Source organism: Ctenopharyngodon idella, chromosome 8 (assembly GCF_019924925.1).
Source record: "Ctenopharyngodon idella isolate HZGC_01 chromosome 8, HZGC01, whole genome shotgun sequence".
Taxonomy (NCBI): domain Eukaryota; kingdom Metazoa; phylum Chordata; class Actinopteri; order Cypriniformes; family Xenocyprididae; genus Ctenopharyngodon; species Ctenopharyngodon idella.
In genome coordinates, this window is record NC_067227.1 from 5,530,852 (window position 1) to 5,558,770 (window position 27,919).

At 38.8% G+C, this 27,919-nt stretch overlaps 1 protein-coding gene across 3 annotated transcripts in view; it reads right to left on the reverse strand.

Annotated features, from left to right (window-relative positions):
- Nucleotides 1–27,919, reverse strand: part of espn (espin) — an 82,506-nt gene that overhangs the window by 8,740 nt on the left and 45,847 nt on the right. For all 3 annotated transcript variants that reach the window (XM_051903458.1, XM_051903457.1, XM_051903455.1), the window contains exons 8-11: nt 22,764–22,925; nt 19,295–19,523; nt 5,517–5,662; nt 3,678–4,025 (exon numbers count right to left, since the gene is read on the reverse strand). In XM_051903458.1, coding sequence (XP_051759418.1) covers nt 3,678–4,025; nt 5,517–5,662; nt 19,295–19,523; nt 22,764–22,925 — 885 coding nt within the window. The remainder of the gene's footprint in view (nt 1–3,677; nt 4,026–5,516; nt 5,663–19,294; nt 19,524–22,763; nt 22,926–27,919) is intronic.

Sequence of the window (27,919 nt, forward strand, 5' to 3'; positions counted from 1 at the left end):
TCCACTTCCTCTCGAGTGGAGAATGATTGTGATCGGCCAATGTTTCCAGAGGCCACTGTATTTGAGATCCCTGTTTGCCCCTTTCCATTCTTCAGACCTTCGTACGTATATCCTTGAGTGATCATTTCCAGAATATCGATCTCCTTTCCACCCAAAGTGGCGAGCAAGATGGCCATGCTTTTGAGCAGCGTGGAGATCTTGCTGCACCAGGCAGGCAAGTCTTCTGCTTGCCCATGAACCTGTTTGGGGTTGACAGAGAAGTGGTCTTGGTTCAAAGCTGCAGACACAGGTAAGAGTTGCTTCAACTCTTGCTCCAGCTGTTCCAGGTCTTTTTCCACCTCTGTCACTTTGTGCATGACTTGGAGGTTCTCAATCTGCTTCTCAATGCGGATAAGGTCGTCCTCTGTCATTAGTTCTCCAAATGGACCCAGAATAGCATTGTGCACATGAGAATAATGCCAGTCTTGAGCTTGATAGTATCCACTGTCAGCAAACTAAAGTAGGTTCAGAGGAGGATATAGAAAGGAACAAAACAGAGGAGGGGGTGCCCTTCAGCTTTTGGATCCGATGCGTTATATACACGCTTTTAAATTCTCTTCACCCCAAACGTTTCAAACTTTACATGAATTTAGTGGTGCGATGATACTGCCTTGCTTTTACTGAGTTGACTTGCAAAAGAAGAGTCAGGCAAAAAACAAACAAACTGCAAGACAGCTCATTTGTCTTAAAATGTATTTTTTAGGGTTATTAAATAAATAATCTGGGTTACTTTCAAATGATTGTCTATGGATATAATCAGTGACATGCTATTGAATACTACAAACAATTTCAATGCAATCCTCAGTTTGTAAAAAACAAAAAAACAAAAAAAAAAAAAAAAAAAAACAGGGACTGCTGATATATGTGTTATGTCACTTCCTGGTATCCTTGTGCAAATTGGGTTTACTTTTTAGCTGGTCATGGCATGAACCGAAAGATTAGTTACAAATTTGTACAGACAGGGTTGGTAAGCTATTCTGTAACACCTCATGATAACACATGTAATGTTTAAGGCTTGCTGGCCACTCTTCTGCTAGACTTCCAATGTAAGGGTATTTAGAGTAATGTAAATGTTGTACGTGTGTTGTACACTGTAAGTGTATTTACAGTACATGTTTCCCATTTAGTTTACTTAAGACAAGTCTAAATTTTTTGCCTGTAATTCCACAGCCTGCCATAGATGCTGTCCATATAGATATTCATTTGAAAATGACCCAGAAGTTTCCATACTTTATCTGTAAACTATATTTAGCTTGTGTTTCCAGGGAGTATGACCAATTTCAACTAATCTTAAAAAAAAAAAAAAAAACTTTCAGGGCATTAACAAGATGTATGAAAGTATGAGAAAAACTAAAAGCTCAATGAGTAGAATGAGCAAGATGACCAACTGCACTTCATGCTGTAAGCGCCAGCTGCAGTGTGAAGGGGCTTTGCATCACACCACTGAATCCCCATGTAAAAACATTTAGAGCTGTCGTCCACCATCGCCAGTAAGCCACATTAAACTAATACTTCCTTAGTAAATGTCAAACATACTTAGGCTTGTGTTGAGATGGTTACGACAGCCCCAAATTAAACACTGCATCACTCAACACAGAGTATAGGAAAAGCCAACCAAATGTCACACTGCACGACATTCACTTGAGTCCCCGCACTACGAAAACCAGACCAAAACTAAAGATTGAGTATTATTTTAAAAGTCTGTCTTCACCATAGGCTGAAAACCATGCCTAATCAGTAATATAAAACTCTTTACTCTTTAAAGGGATAGCTCACCCAAAAATAAAAATTCTGACATTAATTACTCACCCTCATGTCGTTCCAAACCCTGTAAGACTTTCTTTCATCTTCGGAACACAAATGAAGATCTTGTTGATGAAATCTGAGAGCTTTCCCTCTATTGAAAGCTACGCAACTGACACTTTGACACTTCAAAAAGTTCATAAAGAATGTAGGTTTTATTCACATATAAACATTAATCAGCTTACACATCATTTGTTGTAAACGGAGAACCATTGAAGTTCATTCTCGTGTGTTACGCAACACGTATGAGCTTCCGCGAGAGGTTTGTTCTCGCGCTTCAAGCAGGTTCGTTTGAGCTTCTGTTTATGTTTGCTGATCAATGTTAATATGTGAATGAAAGCCTAAATTAAATCTGTTCATCATATAAAGTGATCAAGTCTCTTCAGAAAATTTGGACTAAACTGCTCAATTCATATGGATTAGTTTTACCATCTCTTTATATGAACTTTTTGAAGCATCAAAGTGTCAGTTGCGTAGATGTCTATGGAGGGACAGAAAGCTCTCAGATTTCATCAAAATATCTTCATTTGTGTTCCGAAGATGAACAAAAGTCTTACGGGTTTGGAACAACATGAAGGTGAGTAAATGATGACAGAATTTTCATTTTTGGGTGAACTAACCCTTTAAGCTTTACAAATCAGAGTCAACTCTAACATACATGTTTGTTTTACCAGCTATTTGACTTTGCAATCAAGTACATCCAGAAGGACACATCAATGTATTATTCACAATAATTATATAAATAAATATGTAGGGAAAAAGTAGCCTTCGATAGCCTTTGATTCGATAATACCATCAAGTATAAGCAATCTAGCCAAGCTGATTGATGCTTGCTGTCATGTAAAGCAATGTTCCCTGGACAAAATATATACAAATATAATACTTACACAATATTATTAATTCAATCATCAATTAATATCTCATCAAAACACTAATTCTCAATCCTTGCATCTATTAACTACAAATTTCTAGGATTTATGTACTGACAATTCCTGCTAACGCTGAAAAATGTCCGCATTTATGAAGTAATTCAGAGCAGCACAAATGTTTGCTCATTCACACAACACTGCTATGGTTACCCAGAGATCATAAACTTATTAGCCAATTTCTCATTAGGGCCTAATGGAGAAGTGAATGATCACAATTTTTTAAACAAATCTTTCCTAAATTGTTGAATACTCAAAATCACCATGCAGACACTCAATGCTCAGCTATCCTCCATGTAGATACTGTAGCTCAAACCTCAATTTCATAGTTAGAAATTTACATTTGAAATCATTAGCCTTCTTAAAATCGAATGAGGTGATACTAAAGCTCACACTACTAAAACTACAGGAGGATAGCGCTGATCTCATAAGCTGAGAAAATGCATTCATTTCCATTTATTAATTGTAAATGTTAAATTGTTAGCCTTTTTTATAAACAGCAGTCTATATAAACATTTAAAAACAATTAGACATGAACTGTGAGGTTGGCTACGTTCAAAAGTGAATATTAGCTTGTTATTTAGTGTGCACTGTATACTGCCTAGTGCCTACTATTAACAGCAGCATGCTACATTGTTGTCACATGACCTCATCATGTTACATGTGAGTGGCATTCAGGTATCATCTAGGAAATGAATATGGTTATTTTGTATTTTAAATTATGATGACCTTAAACACATTGACTTAAAGCCACAAAGCTCCCATTTTGATTCTGTGGGGTCTTTCAGTATGTTATGAAGTTGGGATTTGAAAGCTTTGGTTTAAGTATCTAAATGTTGAAATCTAAGCTGGATAAGAGATGCACTGCCTCAGCTTATGCTTAAAACACCCAATTGTTTCATCACTCACCTTTCTCTTGTTCTCTTCCTCCTCCTGCATCTTCACTTGTAGTTTCCTCACCATCACCTGTCTCTTCCACTCTGGGATGGCTCGGCCCTGCTCATCATGTGTGGGCACCAGACTCTCAACATCCACCATACTGGATTTGCTCTGGACTACAGCAGTATTTCCATTGATGGTGGTTGCAAGCTGCTCACTGCTCTGAGAAGTGGACAGGTTCTGGGGCGACCCACCGCTTGTCGTGGGAGTGGGTGGCGTGGGTGGACAAATAGGCGGTGGAGATTCTGGCTTTGCGGATTGGGTGTCATTGGGTTGGGGTTTTGGCAGAGGCTCCGGCGGCGATGTTGGACGTTCCTCCTGGAATCCAAAATAATCAATTAGAATTGAATGTTTCAGAAGAAAATATAGAAATAGTGACAGCTGATTATTAAAAAAACACAAAAAAATAAAGACTCTTCAATGGTTCTTCGTAGCATCTAAGGATCAGTAAACAACTCTCTTCCTAAAAAGAATCGGGTTCAAAAGAATCTATAGTTATGCTTGTTAATATTAATAAATGTCATTTATCTTATAGATTTGTTTGTTTATTTTTGTACAATAAACATTTTTGTTTTGCGTTTGCTATTTGATGTTCAATGTAAAATCTGATTTTTTAAGCAAAACTTGAGAATCTCTTGAGAAACATGAAAAAACTCTACTTATCAAGAACTATTTTTCTTACCAAGAACCAGGGTTCTTGAGTTGGTTATATGGTTCTATGGAGATTAAAACATTGCATGTCTCATACATTTTAAAAAATGCATTACAAAAACTAAAAACAGACCAATTCCAAAATTCCAGTTTGTAATTCAGAATTTTATGAAAGCTCAGACGTATCCAACTTTACCGCTGTGATGTAATAAAAATAGCACCAGTACATTTCAACTTATTGTCGGTTTATAAGCAATGTTACCTGGTGTCTTTATTAGGCCTTCAATATAGAAAATTTAGAGGAGAATAAATGTCATCAACACAACAACAGAGACATCTTGTAATTACAATATTTGTAATTGTTACTCAACATTAAACTTTGGAAAATTAAAACATTTAATTTACATGAGCAACCATACAAGTGTCAGACATTTTGTTGTAATCTAGAAATTACTGGTCAGCAAATTAAGGCAGATGAAAGGATTTTAACGCTCCACTGTCATTTCCTCAATTATATAACTTTAAAACATTGTGCTATTGTTTTACAGCACCAATAACTGAGTTACACAAGCCTCTCAATGAACTGGCTGAATTATCCTGGACAATAGATTTGGTGCCCGATCGCTGAGCTGCACATTTATAATGCTCCTAACTACGATTTTATACACTGTAATTTTGTTCTGGATCACTGATTCCCAATATCTCCATAATAATGACTGGAAAGTTTTTCTATTCTTATTCAATACAGAATTCTTTTCTCATGTATTTAAAGAAAGCTCACTCCATGTCCTATGTGGTATGGTCTCTATGTGGCATATCTGATTTGGCTTTTGTTTCTGTCGATAAACATCAGTATTTCTAATGCAAACAATATTACTTCACATCTCAAGCCAAACAATGACAGTGACACCCAAATGAGAGATAACAGGTTACAAGTAGACAACGGCTATAACTCATATCATAAAATAAAATACTTTTAATTTCTGAGAATCCCTATTAAGAATATACACAACTCAATACAAACTTATAAGTAAAATATTACAACAATAGCAATGTTCTTGACAGGCTACAGGAATTGAATTGTTTTCACTTTTATAGTTAAGAACTAAATTTAGTAAAGAAAAAGTAAAATTAAAAAAGAAAGGGTGCGTGACCTACGTTGTTCCCCGCTGTGCTGCTGTTAGAGAAGACGGTCGTGTAGCCTTTACTGTGAGGTGTCGGCTTCAGACTCTTCCCAGCTTTAATTTCGGCCAGAAGCTCAGAATTATCTCCAGTGGGGGACATCATGTTGAAGGATTTATTGCCTGAGATAAAGACAGAGGGAAACTGAGCCAGGATGGATGGATGGATGCGTGAAGCGAACGAAAGAGACACACCGGACAAGCTTCTCCCCTAAATATTTAATTTAAAACCCCAGACATCTAAACAAATGTCTAAAGCACTCGGTAACTGTGCTAGTACTAAACAGTTACTAATTAAATTAATACACACACTGAATAAAGTATAAAAAAGAAAGGACTAAAAGTAAAGCTCAAAAAAGAAAAATGTTCAGGCCTTTGTTGAAGTTTCAACCATCAAAATTATTTAAAACGTACATTATTCAAATGCCTTGACCCACTGCTATGTGTAGAAAATAGTGAATGAAAATTCACATTCACAATATATTGTAATAACAATTCTAATGGTCATAATTCTTTGCGGCAAATTTGGTGAATTTGACTGAAAGAACGATAGTGGCTGGCAAATGAGGGCCAACGGGATTTTATGAGACTTATGATGTGAAAATATGGAACTTATTAAATTTAAGATTGTTATATAACATAATCTACTTGACCAAAAGTGGCCTCTGCTCTTTAAGTTTTAGTCCCACAATACATTGCAGTGCCAGGAAACAAAAGGTTGTTGTACATAGTGTCTAATAACAATCTCTAAACAATCTCTAGACATGATTTTATCCTCTTTATATATGGAAATGATATAAAGTGAGAAAAAAAAAAACTTTTAACCAGAACGTTTAATCCACCAGAAAGGCACTAAAGTATTACCGAATATAAATGAATGCTGACAGCTACAGGTATAAATAGAGCACAAAGCTACTCGGCAGAAAACAGAAAAAAAAGCACAGCAAAATAATGTACAAATAATATAAAAATAAATATAAATAATACAACAAAAATCAGTATTTAAAAAGTATAACTGAAGACGACTGAGGTATTTGCACTACTCAAACTCTCAACATCATTTTTCAACTTCTCAAATGTACAAACTGAAATAAATTAACAGTATTAAAGACATAATAAAATAAATGTACATCACCTGCTGTTTTTGATTTAAACCTCCAGAGTGCCTCGTAACAGACGTGCTATTGTTTTGTCATAGCTGTGGTTATGAAAAAGTCTTCTCAGACCAAGAGAACCGGTCAGATCTACAACCCTCCTGATTCAAACTCTCCTCTCCTCCCCCAAGAACAAAAAACACTGCGTTTGCTTACTGCCAGTGGCTCATCACAGTTGGGGGAAGTCTGAACGGATCAGCGGTAATCAACTCTGACAAAAGACTGCTGCCAAATTGGAGCTGGATTTGAAGTCCACTCACTGACCTTACGTCCTCTCCTTACTCTCACTGACCCTCCTCCTTACTCACACTTCCTTCCGATCAGCCACCCTCTCGCTCTAACTCTCCAACTCTTGCTCAGCAGCCAGCTGAGTGGATTAACAGGGAAGAGTCTCACGCATCACAATGAGCGACACATAAACGGTGAATAAAAGGACTGAAAAATATACTTTCTGTTGATGTTTTTTCATAAGATACCAATAAATCCACCCATGTCTACAAATGACCATACAAATGACCATTCCCCACTGAAAAATAAACAACTTAAACCAGCCTAAGATGGCGCCTTAGTTGGCTTAGCTGGTTAAAACTGGTCTACTTGGTCTCCCGTCCTAATCAGCTTAAAGTGCCAAAAACCTCTTCAAAACCAGCAAACAAGACCAGCCAGGAAAAAAAACACCAAATGAAAATAATAAAATGCAACTTACCATATCATCTTGCATAGATACAACAACAAAACTTTATGCTGATCAACTTTTAAAGGGATGTTTGTGGAAACTCAGTATTTTGGAACAAATATATCATTCCCTAATCCACAAAAAAACATTTCCAAAATCTGGGTTCTGAAGAAACTAGTTGAGAACCACCATTGATCATATTCAATAAATTGATTTAAGTGCCTAAAATCCTAAAATCTCACTATTAACTAGTTGCTTATTAGCATGCATATTACTAGGATACTGGTGTTTATTAGTAATTATAAAGCACATATTAATGCCTTATTCTGCATGACCATATTCCAATACCTAAACTTAACAACTACCTTACTAACTTTTAATAAGAAGTAATTAGGAGTTCACTGAGGCAAAAGTCATAGTTAATAGTTAGTTAATAGTGAGAATTGGACCTAATCTAAAGTGTGACCATAAAATATATATATAGGTAAAAATTGCGGTTAATTACTACCTACTGTATGTCCTAATTTATTCATGCAAATAAATTAAAATGATTATATATCACACCTCCCTTTGTTGATTTATTAAAAAAACTGTTGAAAACATGATGTTATCATTCATATAATTCTTTACTTTGTTAACACTGACCATTTACTTGGCAACAATGCAACAAAACATCACCCTTTTAGTCATTTCAGGGTAATTAAACGAAGAAAGAAAATCATCAAAAGGCTTGAAATATCAAAATATAATTTATAATATTTTTAGCTATTTTACCCAGCATTAGCTATTACTATAGTTAAAGTAAATCATCATATAGCTTAGTACAAACACACATAGTACATTACCTTCAACCTTGACTTGGCAAATCTTCATTTATGACCTGTAGCTAAATATCACTTTAATATAACTTAAACAAAGGCAAACAGAAGAACTTGTGCCTGAATATGAGCAGAAAAAAAAGCATCAAGATGTTCACAATAGCTGTGCATAGTGAGGAATGATGTGACATAGGTTGAATGGCGTTGATGGCAGGGCTAAGTCAATAAGGCCGCCCACTGTTTACACACCTTTATATTCATTCACAGTATGACTCTGCAGACCAGTGTCAAAGGACAGCAATTTAATAGATGGATTGCTTGTAAATTCAATACTTTAATCAAAATCGTAAATGGCTTTTTATTCCAGAATTTATTTTTTAGAGGATAAGTCAACATGAAATCAAAATTCATATTTACTTAACCTGATTTTATTGTACATAATTAATCAGTGCATTTCATAATCTTTTATCAAAATATAACTACTTGCTCTGTGTCTGAAACAACTTATCTGCTGATATCACCAAGACCTCATTGTTGTCAACCAACCACCTGGCTCCATTCTAGTATGACACACTTTTTTTTTTTTTTTTTTACAATCATTTATCATTGACTATCCTGTTTCTCTCAGAAATATATGAGTAAAAAAGGTTGTGAATGCCATTTCATGTTGACTTTATTGTTTTTGTGATAGAGTGTTTTGAGCCATAAAACGACCTCACCCTCTGCACAGTTTATCAATCAATGTAGCTAAGCTGCATTAACAATCACAGCTGATGTGCCAGAGTCCCCATAGCATCTGGGAATTCTGTGGGCTGATTGCACCTGGAATCACTCTGAAAAACTCACTCTGGGTGCTGTGGTTTCTTTGGCTATCTGAAGTGACAAGAATGTTCATGGTAATATTGAAAATTATAGTTATACTTCAGCTTGTGGTCCAGTAGCCAAACAAACAACACAATTAATGCTTTCAATGAAGGGAAATTAGAAGTTTTAAAGTAAAAAATGAGACATAAATACCAACACACACACACACACACACACACATACACACATAATGAGGTTGGGGGAAATACTTACTCTTCCTCTGACGGAGTGTTTCTGGAGCAGGGTTGACAGAGCAGGGAGACAGATGCGTAGAGGAAAGATCTTCTTTAGAGAGATAGCGTCATGAGAAGAGAAAAATATGGAAAGCCAGAAGGCACAGGAAAGTGTCCATGCAAAGCAGACAGCCAGAGAGAGAGAGAGAGAGAGAGAGAGATCCCAGCAGACAGGTGTTAAGTAAGACAGGTGTGGTGAAGACAGACACAGAGGATGATGGGACGACAAATACAGTAAGGACATAGAGGAGATGAAACAAACAAACAAAGAAAAAACGAAACACAATGAAACACAATATTGTTTTGATAACCTGTTTGCCTCTTCACTAAATACAACCTTTTTCATTTTTAAATGAATTCAAATGGCAAAAAAATAAAATAAAATGATTAGGTACTCAATTAACATATATGCTGTTTATTATAATCTACAGTATATACAGGTGCTGGTCATATAATTAGAATATCATCAAAAAGTTGATTTATTTCACTAATTCCATTCAAAAAGTGAAACTTGTATATTATATTCATTCATTACACACAGACTGATATATTTCAAATGTTTATTTCTTTTAATTTTGATGATTATAACTGACAACTAAGGAAAATCCCAAATTCAGTATCTCAGAAAATTAGAATATTGTGAAAAGGTTCAATATTGAAGACACCTGGTGCCACACTCTAATCAGCTAATTAACTCAAAACACCTGCAAAGGCCTTTAAATGGTCTCTCAGTCTAGTTCTGTAGGCTACACAATCATGGGGAAGACTGCTGACTTGACAGTTGTCCAAAAGACGACCATTGACACCTTGCACAAGGAGGGCAAGACACAAAAGGTCATTGCAAAAGAGGCTGGCTGTTCACAGAGCTCTGTGTCCAAGCACATTAATAGAGAGGCGAAGGGAAGGAAAAGATGTGGTAGAAAAAAGTGTAAAAGCAATAGGGATAACCGCACCCTGGAGAGGATTGTGAAACAAAACCCATTCAAAAATGTGGGGGAGATTCACAAAGAGTGGACTGCAGCTGGAGTCAGTGCTTCAAGAACCACTACGCACAGACGTATGCAAGACATGGGTTTCAGCTATCGCATTCCTTGTGTCAAGCCACTCTTGAACAACAGACAGCGTCAGAAGCGTCTCGCCTGGGCTAAAGACAAAAAGGACTGGACTGCTGCTGAGTGGTCCAAAGTTATGTTCTCTGATGAAAGTAAATTTTGCATTTCCTTTGGAAATCAGGGTCCCAGAGTCTGGAGGAAGAGAGGAGAGGCACACAATCCACGTTGCTTGAGGTCCAGTGTAAAGTTTCCACAGTCAGTGATGGTTTGGGGTGCCATGTCATCTGCTGGTGTTGGTCCACTTTGTTTTCTGAGGTCCAAGGTCAACGCAGCCGTACACCAGGAAGTTTTAGAGCACTTCATGCTTCCTGTGCCGACCAACTTTATGGAGATGCAGATTTCATTTTCCAACAGGACTTGGCACCCGCACACAGTGCCAAAGCTACCAGTACCTGGTTTAAGGACCATGGTATCCCTGTTCTTAATTGGCCAGCAAACTCGCCTGACCTTAACCCCATAGAAAATCTATGGGGTATTGTGAAGAGGAAGATGCGATATGCCAGACCCAACAATGCAGAAGAGCTGAAGGCCACTATCAGAGCAACCTGGGCTCTTATAACACCTGAGCAGTGCCACAGACTGATCGACTCCATGCCACGCCGCATTGCTGCAGTAATTCAGGCAAAAGGAGCCCCAACTAAGTATTGAGTGCTGTACATGCTCATACTTTTCATGTTCATACTTTTCAGTTGGCCAAGATTTCTAAAAATCCTTTCTTTGTATTGGTCTTAAGTAATATTCTAATTTTCTGAGATACTGAATTTGGGATTTTCCTTAGTTGTCAGTTATAATCATCAAAATTAAAAGAAATAAACATTTGAAATATATCAGTCTGTGTGTAATGAATGAATATAATATACAAGTTTCACTTTTTGAATGGAATTAGTGAAATAAATCAACTTTTTGATGATATTCTAATTATATGACCAGCACCTGTATGTTCTAAATATATTTGATTGAAAACATTTAATAAATTCCAAAAACCAGTAAAAAATGGAACAGGGCAATTAAACACTAGATTTCATCTAAAGTGGTTACTCATGCAAAACTTGCCATCAGGCTGTTTGTTTGGTTGCTAGGTATTTGTTATGCTGTTGCTAAGGTGTTCTGAGTTCTTAGTATGTGCACAGGGCCTAACACTAACTTTTGCCATACCTGCCACACCTGCCAATGGCCATAAATATTTTTTTCCTATCCATGAAACTGTTTTTACAAAAACAGGCGGTTATGACACCAAACAAAGGTTACATCAATACCTTAGGGAATGAAGGTTACATCAATAACCAAGACATTCCCGTTCAGTCAGTCACATTCAACGTTATGTCGATACTGACATAATGGGGTCCCTATGGAAAGCTCCACAGCCACTGAACTTTGTAACTAGTGTCGGAGACACAGATGCTGGCAAGCTGTTGTGTGCCCTTTTGGCAACTGCCCTCTACACAGACGTAACCTACCCAGTGCACCACATAAGCCCAAGGAAAATTGTCCTCCACACCAACGGGATGGAAGGGACAGGGCTAACTCTGGGGACGATCATAGCAGCTGTTCCTCTATCGTGACATTACATGGGGAAGAGTGCTTCAGATCTCAATTCCTATATTTTTCAGCCATGTCCCTGTGTTGTTAATGCTGAGGAGTAGGGATGCACCGATACCATTTTTTAAGGACCGAGTACGAGTACCGATATTTTTTTTTTTGTTACTCGCCAATACCAATACCTATACATTTATTAATCTCTCTCTCTCTCTCTCTCTCTCTCTCTCTCTCTTTTTTTTTTGGTGATGTTGCAGTTTTCCAAGCACAACACAGTGAGACTAATGAATGTAGGACAGCTTCTTTATTATTACTCTAATGAAAAAAGTAATAATTTTTATGTGCTTGTCACAAACTTAAAGAACAATAATTTCAGTGTTCAATAACCTTCAAAGGGCATAATTACCAATATATATAATTGTTATATAAAAAGAAATTTACAAACAAATTACAAACAATACAACAAATACTATAGAGATACAAATTAAATAAACTTGTTTTTCAGATACAGTAGGTTTATTCACCATGTATACATTTATTTAACATCTTTTGTTGTTTTATTAACATTAATGACAAATAATATAGGCTACGGTCCCTTTAAGACCGAATCCATGGATACTGACACATATCCCGTTTTCACCCGAATGTTTACGTCAACTTAAGCCATAACCGACTGTATTTACGTGAGATACTCCACAGATGGACATTTTGACAACTATGTGTGCATTTGACCATTCAGGCGCGAGGAGAACTGATCGCGCGCTGTCTGAGAGAACTGGTATCACGCGCAAGAAAGAGAGAGCACTTCTGGTCTGTGTCATTCAGCACGATTCCGCCTATCCCGTCTTCACTAATCGATAACGAATTGTGATTGAAAGCATGCAGTTCGCAATGTGTGGGTTGTCATCATTTATTTTGAAGTATTTCCACACCAATGAGGCTGATGTTGTTTCTGCTGCTGCCGCCGGTGTCTCTGTGCACAGAAAATTCTGTCAGTTACGTCACACGAGGTATCGGTCTTTGGTATCAGGGGGTATTTTTACGAGTACAAGTACACAAGCTTGGTATCGGGCCCGATACCGATACTGGTATCGTTATCGGTGCATCCCTACTGGGGAGGCTTGCCTAGTCCAAGGAATGTTATAGAGACCACACCCTGTTGAGAGGGAGGTAACCTGGAGGAGGCAACAGTGGAGTGAGCCCTCACTCCCAGGGGGCATGGCTTGCCTTGGGACTGGTTCACCAAGATGATGGCATCCACTATCCAGTGGGCCAACCTCTGTTTGGAGACAGACTTTCCCTTCTGCTGACCTCCAAAGCAGACAAGCAATGCACAAACAGGACACAGCAACATGAGGGCTGGGTCTGCGCAAGTTCACCACTTGATCCCTAAAAGGAGGGGTGGGAACTTTGGGCACATATCCAGGCCAGGGTCTCAGGATCAAGTCAAGAACTCAAGCCTGAACTCAAGGCACAATTCACTGACCGAAAATGCCTGCAGGTCCACCACCCTCTTTAAAGAATCGAGCATGGTCAGGAGCACTGTCTTTAGAGACAGGATTTTAAGCTCAACTGACTCAAGCGGCTCGAAGGGAGCTCACTGTAGACCAGAAAGGACCACAGAGAGGTCCCAGGAGAGGATGAGGAGTCTGGGAGGATTTAACCTCCTGGCACCTCTCAGGAACCTGATGACCAGGTCGTGCTTTCTAAGTGACCTGCCATCAACAGCATTGTGATGTGCTGCAATGGCGGTGATTTAGACTGAGTGGACAGCCTCCACTCCAACCTCTCTTGCAAGAAGGAAAGCACATAGCTGCTCGGGCATTTATAGGTGAACAAAGCATAAGCGTGCCTGATAGAGGTGGCTCTAGCTTGAGTGATAGTGTCTACCACCGCCGGAGTTAAGCCATTTAAGTCCTCCGCATCCTGTCCAGAGACCACATGTGGAGGTTCCAGAGGTCCGGACGCAGGTGCCATATGGCGCCCAACTCCACACTGAGAAAAGAGATGCTCTGCGAGGGGGAGAGCTTGCTCTTTTCCCAGTTAACCCGAAACTGCAGATTCTCCACCTGGCCCCCCTGTGGGGGAAGGAGTGGTGCGTTCACGATCTCCTGGTTCAGAGCAGCTCCCTTCATCTCTGGGCCACCTGTCTCAGGACCACTTATATGTACGCTTAGAGGGTTTATTGGCCTGGATGGGCTGTGTCACCTTCCTGCGGGAGGCTCGAAGAGGGTGGATGAGATGACTTTGGTTGCCCTGGAGCTGGTGACACTGCAAGGGGACGCCCTCAGTGATGAGCAGGCTGAGGGACAGCCCACGGTGGCTTTGTGGCAGTGTCACGCCAGGGAAGGATGTGCTGTATGGCCTCAGTCTGCTTCTGGACTGCCAAGAACTGCTGGACGAAGTCCTCGACAGTGTCGCAGAAGAGGCCAGCCTGGGAGATGGGGGTGTCGAGAAAGCAATCTTTGTTGGTGTCCTTCATCTCAGCCAGGTCCAACCAGAGATGGCATTCCTGGACCACCAAGGTGGACATCATCTGGCCGAGGACCCGCACCATGACTGCAACAACCCCGGCTCAGAACTACCCTCGTGCAGCTCTTTGAGAGCTTTTGCCTGATGGACCTACAGGATGGCCATGGCATGCAGGGTGGAGGTGGCCTGTCCAAAGCCCAATGCCCGTGGCGGGCCAGGCAAGCATGGCTGTCAACTCTGAATCAGATTCAGCGTGCGCTACCACCCCCAAAGTGGGAAGCTCAGATTCATAATCCTCTCCAGAGGACAGTAGCCCACTCTCCGATGAAGGGATTGACATCTGATCCTCACCCGGAGTGCCGAATTTGACGCAAGGTGCCTCACGTGTAACAGCAGAAGGGACTCGTGCCTCCATGAAGAAGGAGAGTCGCGATCGCAATGTCAACATGGACATGCTCTTGCACTGCCCAGACATGTGAAATAGTGATCGTGGCCATCAGATGAAGCCAGGAAAAGACCGCATCCAGAAAGACACGGATGGAAAGACATCTTTAAGAAGATGGTCACTACCTATGCTTGCTCTTTTAGGAAATCTGCTCTGAACGCCGAAGCACTAAGGGGTGAAACGCTGCACTGTTCCGTGCACAGCAGGCTGGATCACTGCTGGATGTGCCCTCAGACTGGCAGAGAGATCTCCAACGACAAGCTGCTTTAAAGCAATTAAAATTGCTGTTTTCAGAGTTCTCCTTTTTAGCAATTAGAATTGCTGTTTGCTCTTTTCAAGAAATTTACTCTCAAGAAGGAAGATTGGAATAAGCAAGGCTCCAAAGCAAAATATAAATGAAGATATTTATACCCGTGTGTCTGGGTAGGTGTGACTCAGCATGCAAATCTCACTGGCCAATGTCCATTGGCTTGTTTAGTTACCACTTCGAGGTGATTGGGCTCCCAGACGACACCCCATTACATCTGTATCGACATAATGTCAAACATGACTGACTGAATGGGAACTGACTGTGCACAAGGTTACCTGCCAATACGGGCATTTTCAAGCACAAGAAGACGTGAAAAAGAGTTCAATTTAGTATTCACATGGTCTGAGACGTGGCTTTTAGGGCACACAATTCAGATGTTTGTGCACAGAATATTTCCCACACAGAGAGTAACGAACTGAGTTCCCTTTTGCATCTCTTAAATTTTTGTGACGATGTAGCACTGGCCCGTCAACTGTCCTGAGCGTTGTTCATGTTTGTTCACATTCCTGTTCTCACAACACTGCATTGCTACAATTCATAAAAATATTACTGGTCAACTGGCGATGGACACAGTTTCATATACTCGGCAACACCGATGTTTACTCGGATTTGGCTCTTGGCAAGTGTTAATTTTAAGCCCTGGCACAGAGTATTCTTGGAGGTTGCTAGGGTGCTCTGGTGGCTGCTTAGGTGTTCTGGGTGGTTGCTAGAGAATTGCTAGGTGGTTTCTATGGTCTTCTAAATGGTTACCATGGAAGAGGTTGCAAGGGTATCCTGTGTGGTTGCAAGCAAGTAAGCAGGTGCTTGCTTACTTGTCCAAGCCATTTCTACCCATTTTATTATCTGGCAGGTGAAAACTGCACCTCTACTCATCTAATCATATGAATTTATCAATACTGTGCAGTACAAGTCACACACTTAACATTTAATACATATGGTTATGAGTTTGTTCAAATGTATAAGCAATAATAATAGTGATACTTGGCATAGCATACAGCACTAACTGGATCTGTCTTTATCATCCTGCATGGCTGTCATAAATATGATGGAAGAATTAAGAGATTTCATGATTGAGTACCTTAAAACACCAATTCTTTGCAACAGAAGAAGGAAATCAGGTGTCCAGCCAGAGAGTGTTGGGCTTTCTGTCTGTGTATTCACTGCTTTTGTTTTCTCTTTCACAGGCCACCATAGATGCAAATGGATGGTGTAATTCCATGGCCAGTGAGTCTGTATAAAGTGCTACATTTCCCTGACATGACACTGAATTGTACAACACATCACGTATATTGCCCCGTCCTGAAGGCATGTCAAGTATCCCTTGGAGGAAGAACAATTAAGTAAATGGTAGAACACTAAACCCGATTTCAAAGTAACAATAGCCCATGTGCATTAATTCGTAAATAGACTTTGGAATGAGCAGGCCGCCAGATCTCATGTTAACAGGCTAGAACTTTGTAAGATTTACCTTGTGGCCGTTTCTACATCTTCCATCTTATGCTCTTGGTGATATTGAGAGTTGGACTGAACATGGACATGTCTACTGATATCCACAACATCTGGTTTAAATAAACGGTTTAGGATTGCAGACTAAACAGCATTAATATTTTAAATTAGATGTTAGATTGGTTGCACATTCACCCATGGCTGAAGATCCAAGGAAAACAAACACAAATACGTAAATTGAAGTTTGACACCTATGCGCTCACACCAGTCATGTTAAATCTCGAAAAGACATGTTAATTTTTTTTAAAGGAATATTCTCTGTTTACAATTTGTCAACAGCATCTGTGACATACTGTTGATCACCACATACAATTATTTTATTGTTTGGCTTTAGATGGTTATATTATTACTGAAACTAAAAGAGCTTCAGAGTGGCGTTGTGTAACAATGAGACAGCTGTAGAATACAAGTAAAAAAAGACTTAAAGAAAAAGAAAAAATATTTAAAAAATATTTCATAGAGATAGTTTTCCATGGTCTGGCTCTCTGAAATATAGCCTAACATTGATGACAAATGCAACAGATACCTGGCTCCCATGTAATTTTAGTCACATGGTGTTTTTTTCCAATAGTCTAAAGGGTTTTGATTAATTACTTTGTCTAAAGTACTTAAAATCAATGTACTGTAGATATTTGCCCTGCTGCAATTTGGTCGTTTCCTAGAATTTGGACTCTTAGCCTTTATCTCTCCATTAGCTAGACATTGTATACTAGTTCACAGGAAATGTCTCAAATCACAGTAGCTTTTAGACAGTTCAACTGTGTTCTGATTGACAGGGTCCCTATGCAGTGTTCACTGCTCCATATTCCCTGAGCACGGGTTATCTGTAGAAGCTCACTTAAATTAAAAAACAAATGTGTTCATTCGCAGAGAAAACTTGAATCATACATACTGGGGTAGTTTGAGGTATACAAAACTATACAAAACTAATTTCTGTGTTAATCAACATCATGCAAAACATGCTGCCAAAAGCCCTATAATTGTTTTAGACTGAAATATTTCTTTAAAAATACAAGTACATCCTGGATTTTAAAATGTACTAAATGTACTCGATAAGCCCATCCTGGAAGGCTTGTTCCTGCGTGTACTGTTTTAAGTCTTAGCAGATCTTCAGCTACTTATAGACATTTTCTGCACTCATTTGTGCACTTTTGAGGGCTTTTGAAGGCTTGCATGCATGAAAATTGAACAGTGGTAACCTTACTTGTAAACAGCAGGTTTCGAAACACACACATCTACTGGGTTTTTATTATAAAAAAGCTAAACAAAAGTATCATGTATTAACTCAATGAGTAAAATCTGTCAAAGCTGTGGCATAGCATGGATGTATTTGTCATCACTTTCTGACACTAATACTCCGCCCTCTAGGGATAGCAGAAGATTAAAGGGGTCAAACTATGAACAAAGGGTCAAACAAGTGAAAGGGTCAAATGCATAACCCCTAAGTAAGCATTGTTACTTATTTCACAGGCAAAGAGGTCAGCCAAATATAACTTAAGGCCTTTACATAGAAGTTTTAAAAGGTGTTCACATCGTCAGTGGTTAAATTCATAAAGGAGATCTCAAATCTCATTGCTGTTAGGCTGTAGGTGTTCCTTCTCCATCACTGTATCCAACTGTATCAGGTGACAAATCACTGTCTACACTCCCATTAGTAGTCACCGCATTGCATTGCTGCTCATTATGCAACTTAATTTGCATAAATCTGAGCCGTGGTCAACTTTGTTGCATTGTCAGTGGTTGCTGTCACTCATGTTGCCTCAATTCGTTAACTGAAAATAAACGGGTTTCAATCACTTTGCCATTGTACATTGCTGTTAGTATGAATGCTCTTTAAAGTTAATTGTAAAGCCTGTGACACACCAAACCGACATCAAAGAACTAGTGGCAGCAAAAGCCAACTTGTTGTTGTCTGGCTTTGCCTGCACCGAAAAGTTGAGCTTGAACACATCGCAGAGACTACATACATTCTGTGCCTGCATGAGAGGAAATAACTGTCTATATAGGCAGTATAGTAGCAGTAGTCTATCTTCGTCATTCAAAAAGAGAAACCAAATACAAGCCGTAAAAAAAGCAATACTTGCTTAACATTTTGAATATGTTGATCAGTTGGTTTTTACTTTCTTCATTCCAGATGTCCATGTTGTTGGAATGCTCATATAAGTGAAGATATACAATTAAAAGAGCCGTTTGTGTGTACACTCTTAGCTTCAAATTTTTCTTGCTTGCTTGCTCTCGTGCACTAAGTTGAACAGCCAATCAGAGTGGTCCCTTTCACCAACATGCCCAACCGGCCAAAATGTCGCAGACGGAGTCCAACAAGTGCAGACAGTGTGGAACAGGCCGCAAAAAACTAGGCTGACAGCAGGTCAACAAAGGCCCGACTTTGGCCGATGGCTGACCATTGGCTTGGTGTGTTTAATTGAAAGGCACCGAAAACTAAGCGTAACCGCAACAGCTAGCTTGTGTTGTGCTTTCACATTGACAGTATATTGTTACATGGTGTGAAGTATACAATTAAAAATTAATGATGTTAATCTATGACCCCTTTAAACACTTCATATCACCATTAATTTCCTAGAGAGATAAAGGACTGGGATGTTTTGGATGACATGGTGTCAGTACTCACTGCTGGAGGAGGAAGACATGCGACGCTGGGCAGGGGCTGGTGTGGTGGTGGTGGGTGGGGGAGGAGGGGGCAGATCCGATGGAAGAGGTGGAGGAGGAGGTGGAGCCGGGATGAAGGTGCTGGCAGGTGGGGGAGGTGGTGGAGGAGGAAGGGGTAGATCTTCTGCGGTTCCTGTCCCGTTCTCAGGAGCAGGGGCTGTGTCTGCAGCTTCCTCCAACAGTGCAGAACCCTGTAGAGAGAACAGGTAAGCGTGGAGCACTCACTTGGACTCCACATATTTTTTTTCTAAAAACCTTAATTTGTGTTCAACTAAAGAAAGAATGACATACACATCAGGGATGACATGAGAGTAAATTATTAGAGAGTTTTCATTTTTGGGTGAGCTATCCCTTTAATACACAGAGACCACTGTAATTAAGTAAGGTATTTCTCCAAATGTTTCCCTGAAAAGTGTAAACACTGTGCAATAAACCCTGGCTTCAGTTTGTGGCGGGAATATCTGTTTGTCCAATCAATGGCTGATTGGGCAAAATGTTTGAGAAATTTGTTTAAAAAAAAAAAACATTTTTTTATATTTTGGCATAGAAACTAGCCAGAAAATGTTCTCTTTCACTTTTTGATGTGGTCATCTGTCATCTATGATTGTCATTTTGTTTAATTTCTTAACCCTATAAAACCTACTGTATCATATTTAATATGCAAATTTCCAAAGCCTCTAAATGATCAACATGATTAAAACTTTGCTGAAAAACAGCTGTTTTTTCCCCTCCTCGAGTGTGAGCTCCATATTCTTCTACTGTAGATCCTCCTATATGAGCCATAAAAGAAGTATAAAATATGAAACACATATGAAAAACATTTTTTTTTAATTTTGTTTAAATATTTTGTCTAAATATTTTTATGACTATTATTTCCTATGTCAGCTTTACGGGGTTAAAGTTCAATTTAAAAATGAAATTTTGGACACTAAAATGATCATATACCAAATAAAATAACAAATATACTTCCCAAAACCACTTAATCTGACCAACCTACCTCCCACTGCGCCCCACCGTATGCATTGCAGCTGGTGATGAATCCACAATTAGATCTAACTGAGTGGTTTGCAGGAATGACAGGACATCTGCTAAGCTAAAAGCTGCAATCCTTCACACACAGCATCTCCAGAGACCACCCCCCCCCGCCCCCCGCCCCTATGACTGACGCCAAGTAAACAAGGCCTGACCTTTCACCCCACGCACCCCCACCTCCTGGACGCGTGCCACGCACGTGCCAGTTATCCCCTCCCCTCCTCCTCCTCATCACTATCTCCAGCATATGGTGCGTTTCATGTCCCATGCATGTCCGTGTTAATGGGTCATTACCCAAAGGGACATGTGGAGTACCATCTGGTTCAATCAAGTGGCCAGACGCCCCACTAGGCATCTAATTGGCTCAATGAAGATTAGATCTGATAGCAGAGAGGGGCCATATGAAATGCTGATATCTTGCAAATTATTCTTTCTCTAGATCACATTATGCATGCTCTCCTCAGAAGAAAATTATATTAATTATATTGTTCTAGAGAATAATGGAGTTCTTCATTTAAGTATCAACTTTGACTCAAATGTATTCTCAAACTACTTAAGGCAAATAGAATGTATGCAAATGAGACAACTGTTGACAGAAATAAGCAGCTCAGTTATTGGAGTTCTTAGTTATTTAAGTAACTTGTCTGAGATGTTTCTCCTAGAATTCCTTAGTATTATTTCAAATTAACAGAAATGGCACATTTTTGGCTAACACTTTATTTCCATAGTCCACTTAAGACATTTTACCAACTATGCAACTTCATGTCAACTACCACTCATTAGAGTATTAGTAGACTGTCTGATTAATATCTGCTAACACTTTAGTTTGATTTATTTTGATGAATCAGTAGACAACAGTCTACTAATTGTCCAATGAGCCGATAGTTTCTACAGTCTACTTAAATGTACTATCCTAGCTGGGTCATTCCGTGTCAAATCAACCAGAGGTCCCCGGCTCAAATTTTTGATTTTGTTAATATTTATTCTGTTGAAAAACAAACATAAATAGTGATGAAAGCCAAAATATTAAATGTCACAGATGTATTTTTATTAGTAATCCACTATTTTGTGGAGGGGGGTCAAAATGACAAGATTTGGAGCCAATTTACAGTGGGTAAAAATGACTTTAGAAAGATGACAGCATCATTATTTTATTTTTACACAGAGATTGGTAGGTCTATTAGTAAAATCTGTTGACTTTCGCAATCTTTGTTTCATTACATGCTAACAGTGACAGTTCAAAAATGGTAAAAAGCACTTCTTGTGTTTATTGCCTCAAGTTTGCATGCCTGTAACTTGAGACGTATTAAAGATATCTTAATATTTTTTTAGATTCTGGTTCTTAACAAACTTTCCTTTTGGTATCTTCATTTTAAAGGCTCTCGATGGTTCAGTCCCAGAGATATGGAGATCTCAATGCGGCTCCATGAGTAAGTTGGTAAAATGTACACATTTTCAGTGGTCAAAAACTAAATGTGGGTCACTTTGTATACAGCTGATACTTTTTTCTTTTAAAGAGGAATATCTAAAGAACAACTAATGTTAAAACTAGAAATGTATCTAATTTTTTTCTATCACCTGAAATGCACAGAACATACCTGAGTGCCATAAATATTATTTTTCTGAAGTTGTCATTCCTGTTACTCTAAAAGTATTTTAGATATCTTAATATCCTTCTAGATTCCCATTCTTAATAAACTTTTCTTTTGGAATCTTTATTTTTAAGGCCCCGTAGATATTGAGACCCCAATGTGACTCCATGTTCAAATTTTTTGTAATTTTTTAAAAAGACTGAAATATATAGGGCCTTCAAAAGAAAAGTTTATTAAGAATGAGATTCTAGAAGGATATTAAGATATCTTGAATACTAGCTTTGGGATGTCACCCCTTGCATGGATTTGTGTTGCAATGTGACAGGTGAGGGAGTGAAGCCAGCTTGATTTAGACCAAAGACAGCTGACCAGGAAACAACTGCTTTGTGTTTTGGCAAAGTTTGCTAGGTTTCCGATGATACAGAAATATATACTGTCCAAAGGGAAGACAAAAAGTATTAGGTTGTGTTTGTCACACATTAGTGAAACATGTCCATAGTTAATGTAATAAACCACACACGTGGACAACTGTGTGAGCTTGAGGGGGAATACTGTACATCCGATAAAAATTTGTGCTATAAAAGCAGCATTTGTTTGCAGATGTTATGAGAGATACTGTGTCCAAATACTTTTTGTATACCTGAGATCACTAAAATACTAAACGCTTTCATCCACTTTTTTGTCTTACAGATATTATTTGACGTCCAAGTCCTGAGTCCAGACTTAAGATGTAACAAGCATACTGATAACCATTCATACTTTTACTGAAATTGGAAATATATGAACATGAATATGTCATTGCTTTACCTCCTCGTTGGGTGCCATGGCTCTGTTGGGGTACTGGTCCGTGGTATCGCTACCAAGGGTTTTGTAGTAATCCCCAGTGCTGGGCTGCTTGCTGAAGCTACGAGACTTTCGATTAGAGTCGACTCTTCGAAGTCTTTCGTGGCTCTCGCCAGGATTCAACTGCTGCAGAAATAAACAGCACATGTTCAGAGATGGAAACAAATTAAAATGCAGAATTTTTTTTAAAAAATCTTATGAATCAACCACTTTATCTCAATGTTGGGGGGTCTACGGCCCTCACCAGTGATATTTGGATATCTAAAAAGTTAGTAACCATGAAAAATAATAGCTTTATGGAATAATGCGGTATTTATTATAAATGATTATTCGTGCTCATTAGTATTTTTAAAAAAAATGCATGTGCCCCTTTTTTGTATTATTCTTCAATAATATTAACTTTCCCTCCCTCTTGCAACAACATCTCTTCATGTAAGGTGTGTTTACTGACGTGTTTACGAACGCGAGGGTGGGAAAACCTGTTCCTCGCATGAAATCACTGCAACAAACAATGATCCAGTGACACAAGAATAGGAAGAATTGGGAAGAAGAGACTATCACAACTTCTGTTTTTATGCCGATTCTGAAGGGTTAGTTCACCCAAAAATGAAAAAATTATGATCACCCTTACCTCACCCTCACATTGTTCCAAACTCGTCATCTTCCAAACACAAATGAAGATGTTTTAAATGAAATTTGAGAGATTTCTGTCCCTTCACTGACAGTCCACGCAACTACCAATTTGTTGCTTCAAAATTTCATAAAGAGATTGCAAAACTAATCCATATGAATTGAGCGATTTAGTCCAAATTTTCTAAAGAGACTTGATCGCTTTATATGATGAACAGATGGAATTTAGGTTCTTATTCAAATATAAACATTCATCAGTGAACATAAACAGAAGCTCAACCGTAAATGCTTGGTGCATAAGAACAAGCCTCACTGGTTCTCACGGAAGCTCAAACATGCTGCGTAACACATGAGAATGAATTAGTTCTCGCACGTCAAGCAAAATGCTTGAGCTTCCGTTTACCATATCTGATGTGTGCACTGATGAATGTTTATATGTGAATAAAAGCCTAAATTCAATCTGTTCATCATATAAAGCAATTATGTCTTTTCAGAAAATTTTGACTAAACTGCTCAATTCATATGGATTAGTTTTACGATCTCTTTATGAACTTTTTGAAGCATCAAAGTGGTGGTTGCGGGGATTGTCAACAGAGGGATAGAAATTTCTCAGATTTCATTAAAATATATTCATTTGTGTTTTGAAGATGAATGAAAGTCTTATGGGTGGGTACGTGGCTCCTGTCGATTGCTCCTGTCTGCCTCGCTGCTCAGATTGGTTTGCGTCTGTAACTCCGTATAGCTTTGTTTTGAATCTCTTACTTTTATTCATTGTTGCTTATTTTTTTATTACCGTATATGTAATATTGCCTACCACACTAATCTGACGTCGCTAGCTTGTAATATTTGAATCTAAATCGCTGTTACAACGCATTTGCATTTGCAGCGCTAGCTTGTCAACTTGTTAACAGTCGCTCGCGCGCTCCTTTTTCAACGCGTTCTTCAAACAGCTGTGGTAAGTCGGATCAGTCTACAAACACGGTGAGTCATGTCATCCTCTCCCAGCATTGCTACCTGTTCCATTTGCCACATGTTTACCATAGCTCTCTCTGTCAGTGATGAGGGATTTACATGTCATAAATGTAGGGAAATAGTCAGGCTGACAGAGAGAATCTCAGAATTAGAGACACGCATCCAAACTTTAATCGAGGATAGTAAGAATGCAAGGGCTTCAGATACTGTTTTGGATGCGACTAGCTTAGTGAACTCTGTACATTGTTTGGTTCCGGCTGTAGAGCCCGTGCAGCAGGGCACTTGGGTAACGGTGAGGCGGCCTAGCCGCGAAAAACACCACTCTTCCGTTCCAATAAGAACATCAAACAGGTTCTCCCCACTCAGTGATACACCCACTGAGAATCCTGTTGAAAGTGCCCTAGTTATTGGCGATTCTATTACACGGAACGTGAAAATAGAGACACCAGCCACCATAGTCACATGTTTGCCGGGAGCCAGAGCACCTGACATCAAAGCAAATTTAAAAGTGCTGGCTAATGCTAATCGTAAATACTCTAAGATTATTATTCACGTCGGCACTAATGATGTTCGACTTCGCCAGTCGGAGATCACTAAAATTAACATTAAAGAGGTGTGTGAACTCGCAAGTACAATGTCAGGAGAAGTAATTTGCTCTGGCCCCCTTCCTGTTCGTCGGAGTGATGAGATAGTTAGCAGATTATCATCACTCAATGGCTGGCTGTCTAAGTGGTGTCCGCAAAATAATATAGGTTTCATAGATAATTGGAAAAGTTTTTGGGGCAGACCTGACCTGTTAAAAAGAGATGGTATTCATCCCTCCCGGGATGGTGCTGCTCTTCTCTCTAGTAATATGGCACATAGTCTTAGAACTGAAACATGACAAACTGGGGCCCAGGTCAGAAAGCAGCAGACAAACTGGCTAAACCGACCGTCTGCTAGCTGCCTCACGTTACAGAAGTCAGAAAATTCAGATAACTCTCAACACATAGAAACTCTTACACCTAGATATTTTCAAATAGAGACTGTGTCTGTACCCCGAATTAGTAAAAACAAAAAACTTCCAAACCCATTTAATGGTAAAAATTTAATTGATGTTCAACAAATAAAAAATAGAGATAATAATGCTAAACAAATGATAAAACTCGGGTTGTTAAATATTAGATCCCTTTCTTCAAAATCACTTATTGTTAATGATATTATCAAAGATAATAATCTAGATGTGCTGTGTTTGACAGAAACTTGGCTAAAACCGGACGATTACATTACTTTAAATGAGTCTAGTCCTCAAGGTTATGATTATCGACACAATGCCCGTCAGAAAGGCAAAGGGGGAGGTGTTGCTGTAATCTATAGTAATATTTACAGTATTAGTCAGAAGTCTTTCAAATATAATTCCTTCGAAACTATGGTACTTTACGTAACATTATGTAAGTTGACATTTGTGCTGGCTACTGTATACAGGCCACCAGGACACAATACAGACTTTATCAAAGAATTTGCTGACTTTCTATCAGAGTTAGTACTAGCTGCAGGTAAAGTCCTTGTTGTTGGTGATTTTAATATTCATGTAGATAATAAAAAAGACGCATTAGGATTGGCATTTGCAGATATTCTAAACTCTATTGGTGTTAGACAACATGTGTCAGGACCCACTCATTGTCATAATCATACTTTAGATCTAATATTGTCACATGGAATCGATATTGATGCTGTTGAAATTCTGCAGCAGAGTGACGACATCTCAGATCATTATCTAGTCTCGTGTATACTACATTTAGTCAAGGCGGCTAAACTGCCTCCATGCCATAAATATGGTAGAACCATCACTTCTACCACTAAAGATTGCTTTATAAATAATCTTCCTGATCATTTTCATCGCCTTAGCATACCAGACAGCTTAGAAGACCTCGATGTTGCAACAGAAACTATTGCCCCTGTCTTTTCCAGCACATTAGACTCAGTTGCTCCTTTGCGTTTAAAAAAGATTAAGGAAATTAATCCAATGCCATGGTACAATGACCACACTCGGGCCCTAAAGTTAGCAGCCAGAAAAATGGAGCGCAGCTGGAAGAAATCAAAACTAGAAGTATTTCGTATTTCGTGGAGAGAGAGAATGATTGAGTACAGAAAGGCCTTAAAATCTGCTAGATCTGCCTATTTTTCAAAACTCTTAGAAGAAAATAAACACAACCCTAGGTATTTATTTGATACAGTGGCTAAATTAACAAGAAATAAAGCTTCAACTTCTGATGTTTCCAAAGAGCACAGCAGTAATGACTTTATGAACTTCTTTACTTGCAAGATTGATAATATTAGAGAAAAAATAATAACCATGCAACCGTCTACTACAGTATCGTGTCAGATAGTGCATTGTAGTGTCCCTGAGGAAAAATTCAATTCATTTACTGCTTTAGGAGAGGAAGAATTGTCTAAACTTGTTAAATCATCAAAATCAACAACATGTATGTTAGACCCTATACCGACTAAGCTATTGAAAGAAATGCTTCCAGAGGTCATAGACCCTCTTCTCAATATCGTCAATTCATCTTTATCATTAGGATACGTACCAAAAACTTTTAAGCTGGCTATTATTAAACCTCTTATTAAAAAACCACAACTTGATCCTAGAGAATTAGTCAATTACAGGCCGATCTCAAATCTCACTTTTCTGTCAAAAATACTAGAAAAGGCAGTATCATCACAGCTATGTTCCTTTTTAGAAAGAAATGGTATCTGTGAGGATTTCCAGTCAGGATTTAGACCGTACCATAGTAATGAGACTGCTCTCATTAGAGTTACTAATGATTTGCTCTTATCATCAGATCGTGGTTGTATCTCTCTATTAGTGTTACTGGATCTTAGTGCAGCATTTGACACTATTGATCACAATATTCTTTTAAATAGACTCGAAAATTATGTTGGCATTAGTGGAATTGCATTGTCATGGTTCAAATCATACTTATCTGACCGTTATCAGTTTGTAGTAGTAAACGAAGACATGTCATATCGATCACAAGTTCAATATGGAGTACCACAAGGCTCAGTACTAGGACCGTTACTGTTCACTCTGTACATGCTACCCTTGGGAGATATCATTAGGAAGCATGGCGTTAGTTTTCACTGTTACGCTGATGATACTCAGCTCTATATTTCTTCGCGCCCTGACGAAACTTACCAATTCACAAAATTAACGGAGTGCATAGCTGATATAAAAAATTGGATGACCAGTAATTTCCTACTACTAAATTCAGAAAAAACAGAGATTCTAATTTTTGGACCAAAAACTTCTTCACGTAATAACCTAGAATATTGTCTAACACTTGATGGCTGCTCTGTTAAGTCTTCGTCGTCAGTTAGGAACCTAGGTGTGCTCTTTGATACCAATCTCTCATTTGAAGGCCATGTTACTAGCATCTGTAAAACCGCATTCTTCCATCTTAAAAATATATCTAAACTACGACATATGCTCTCAATGAAAAATGCAGAACAGTTAGTTCATGCGTTCATGACCTCAA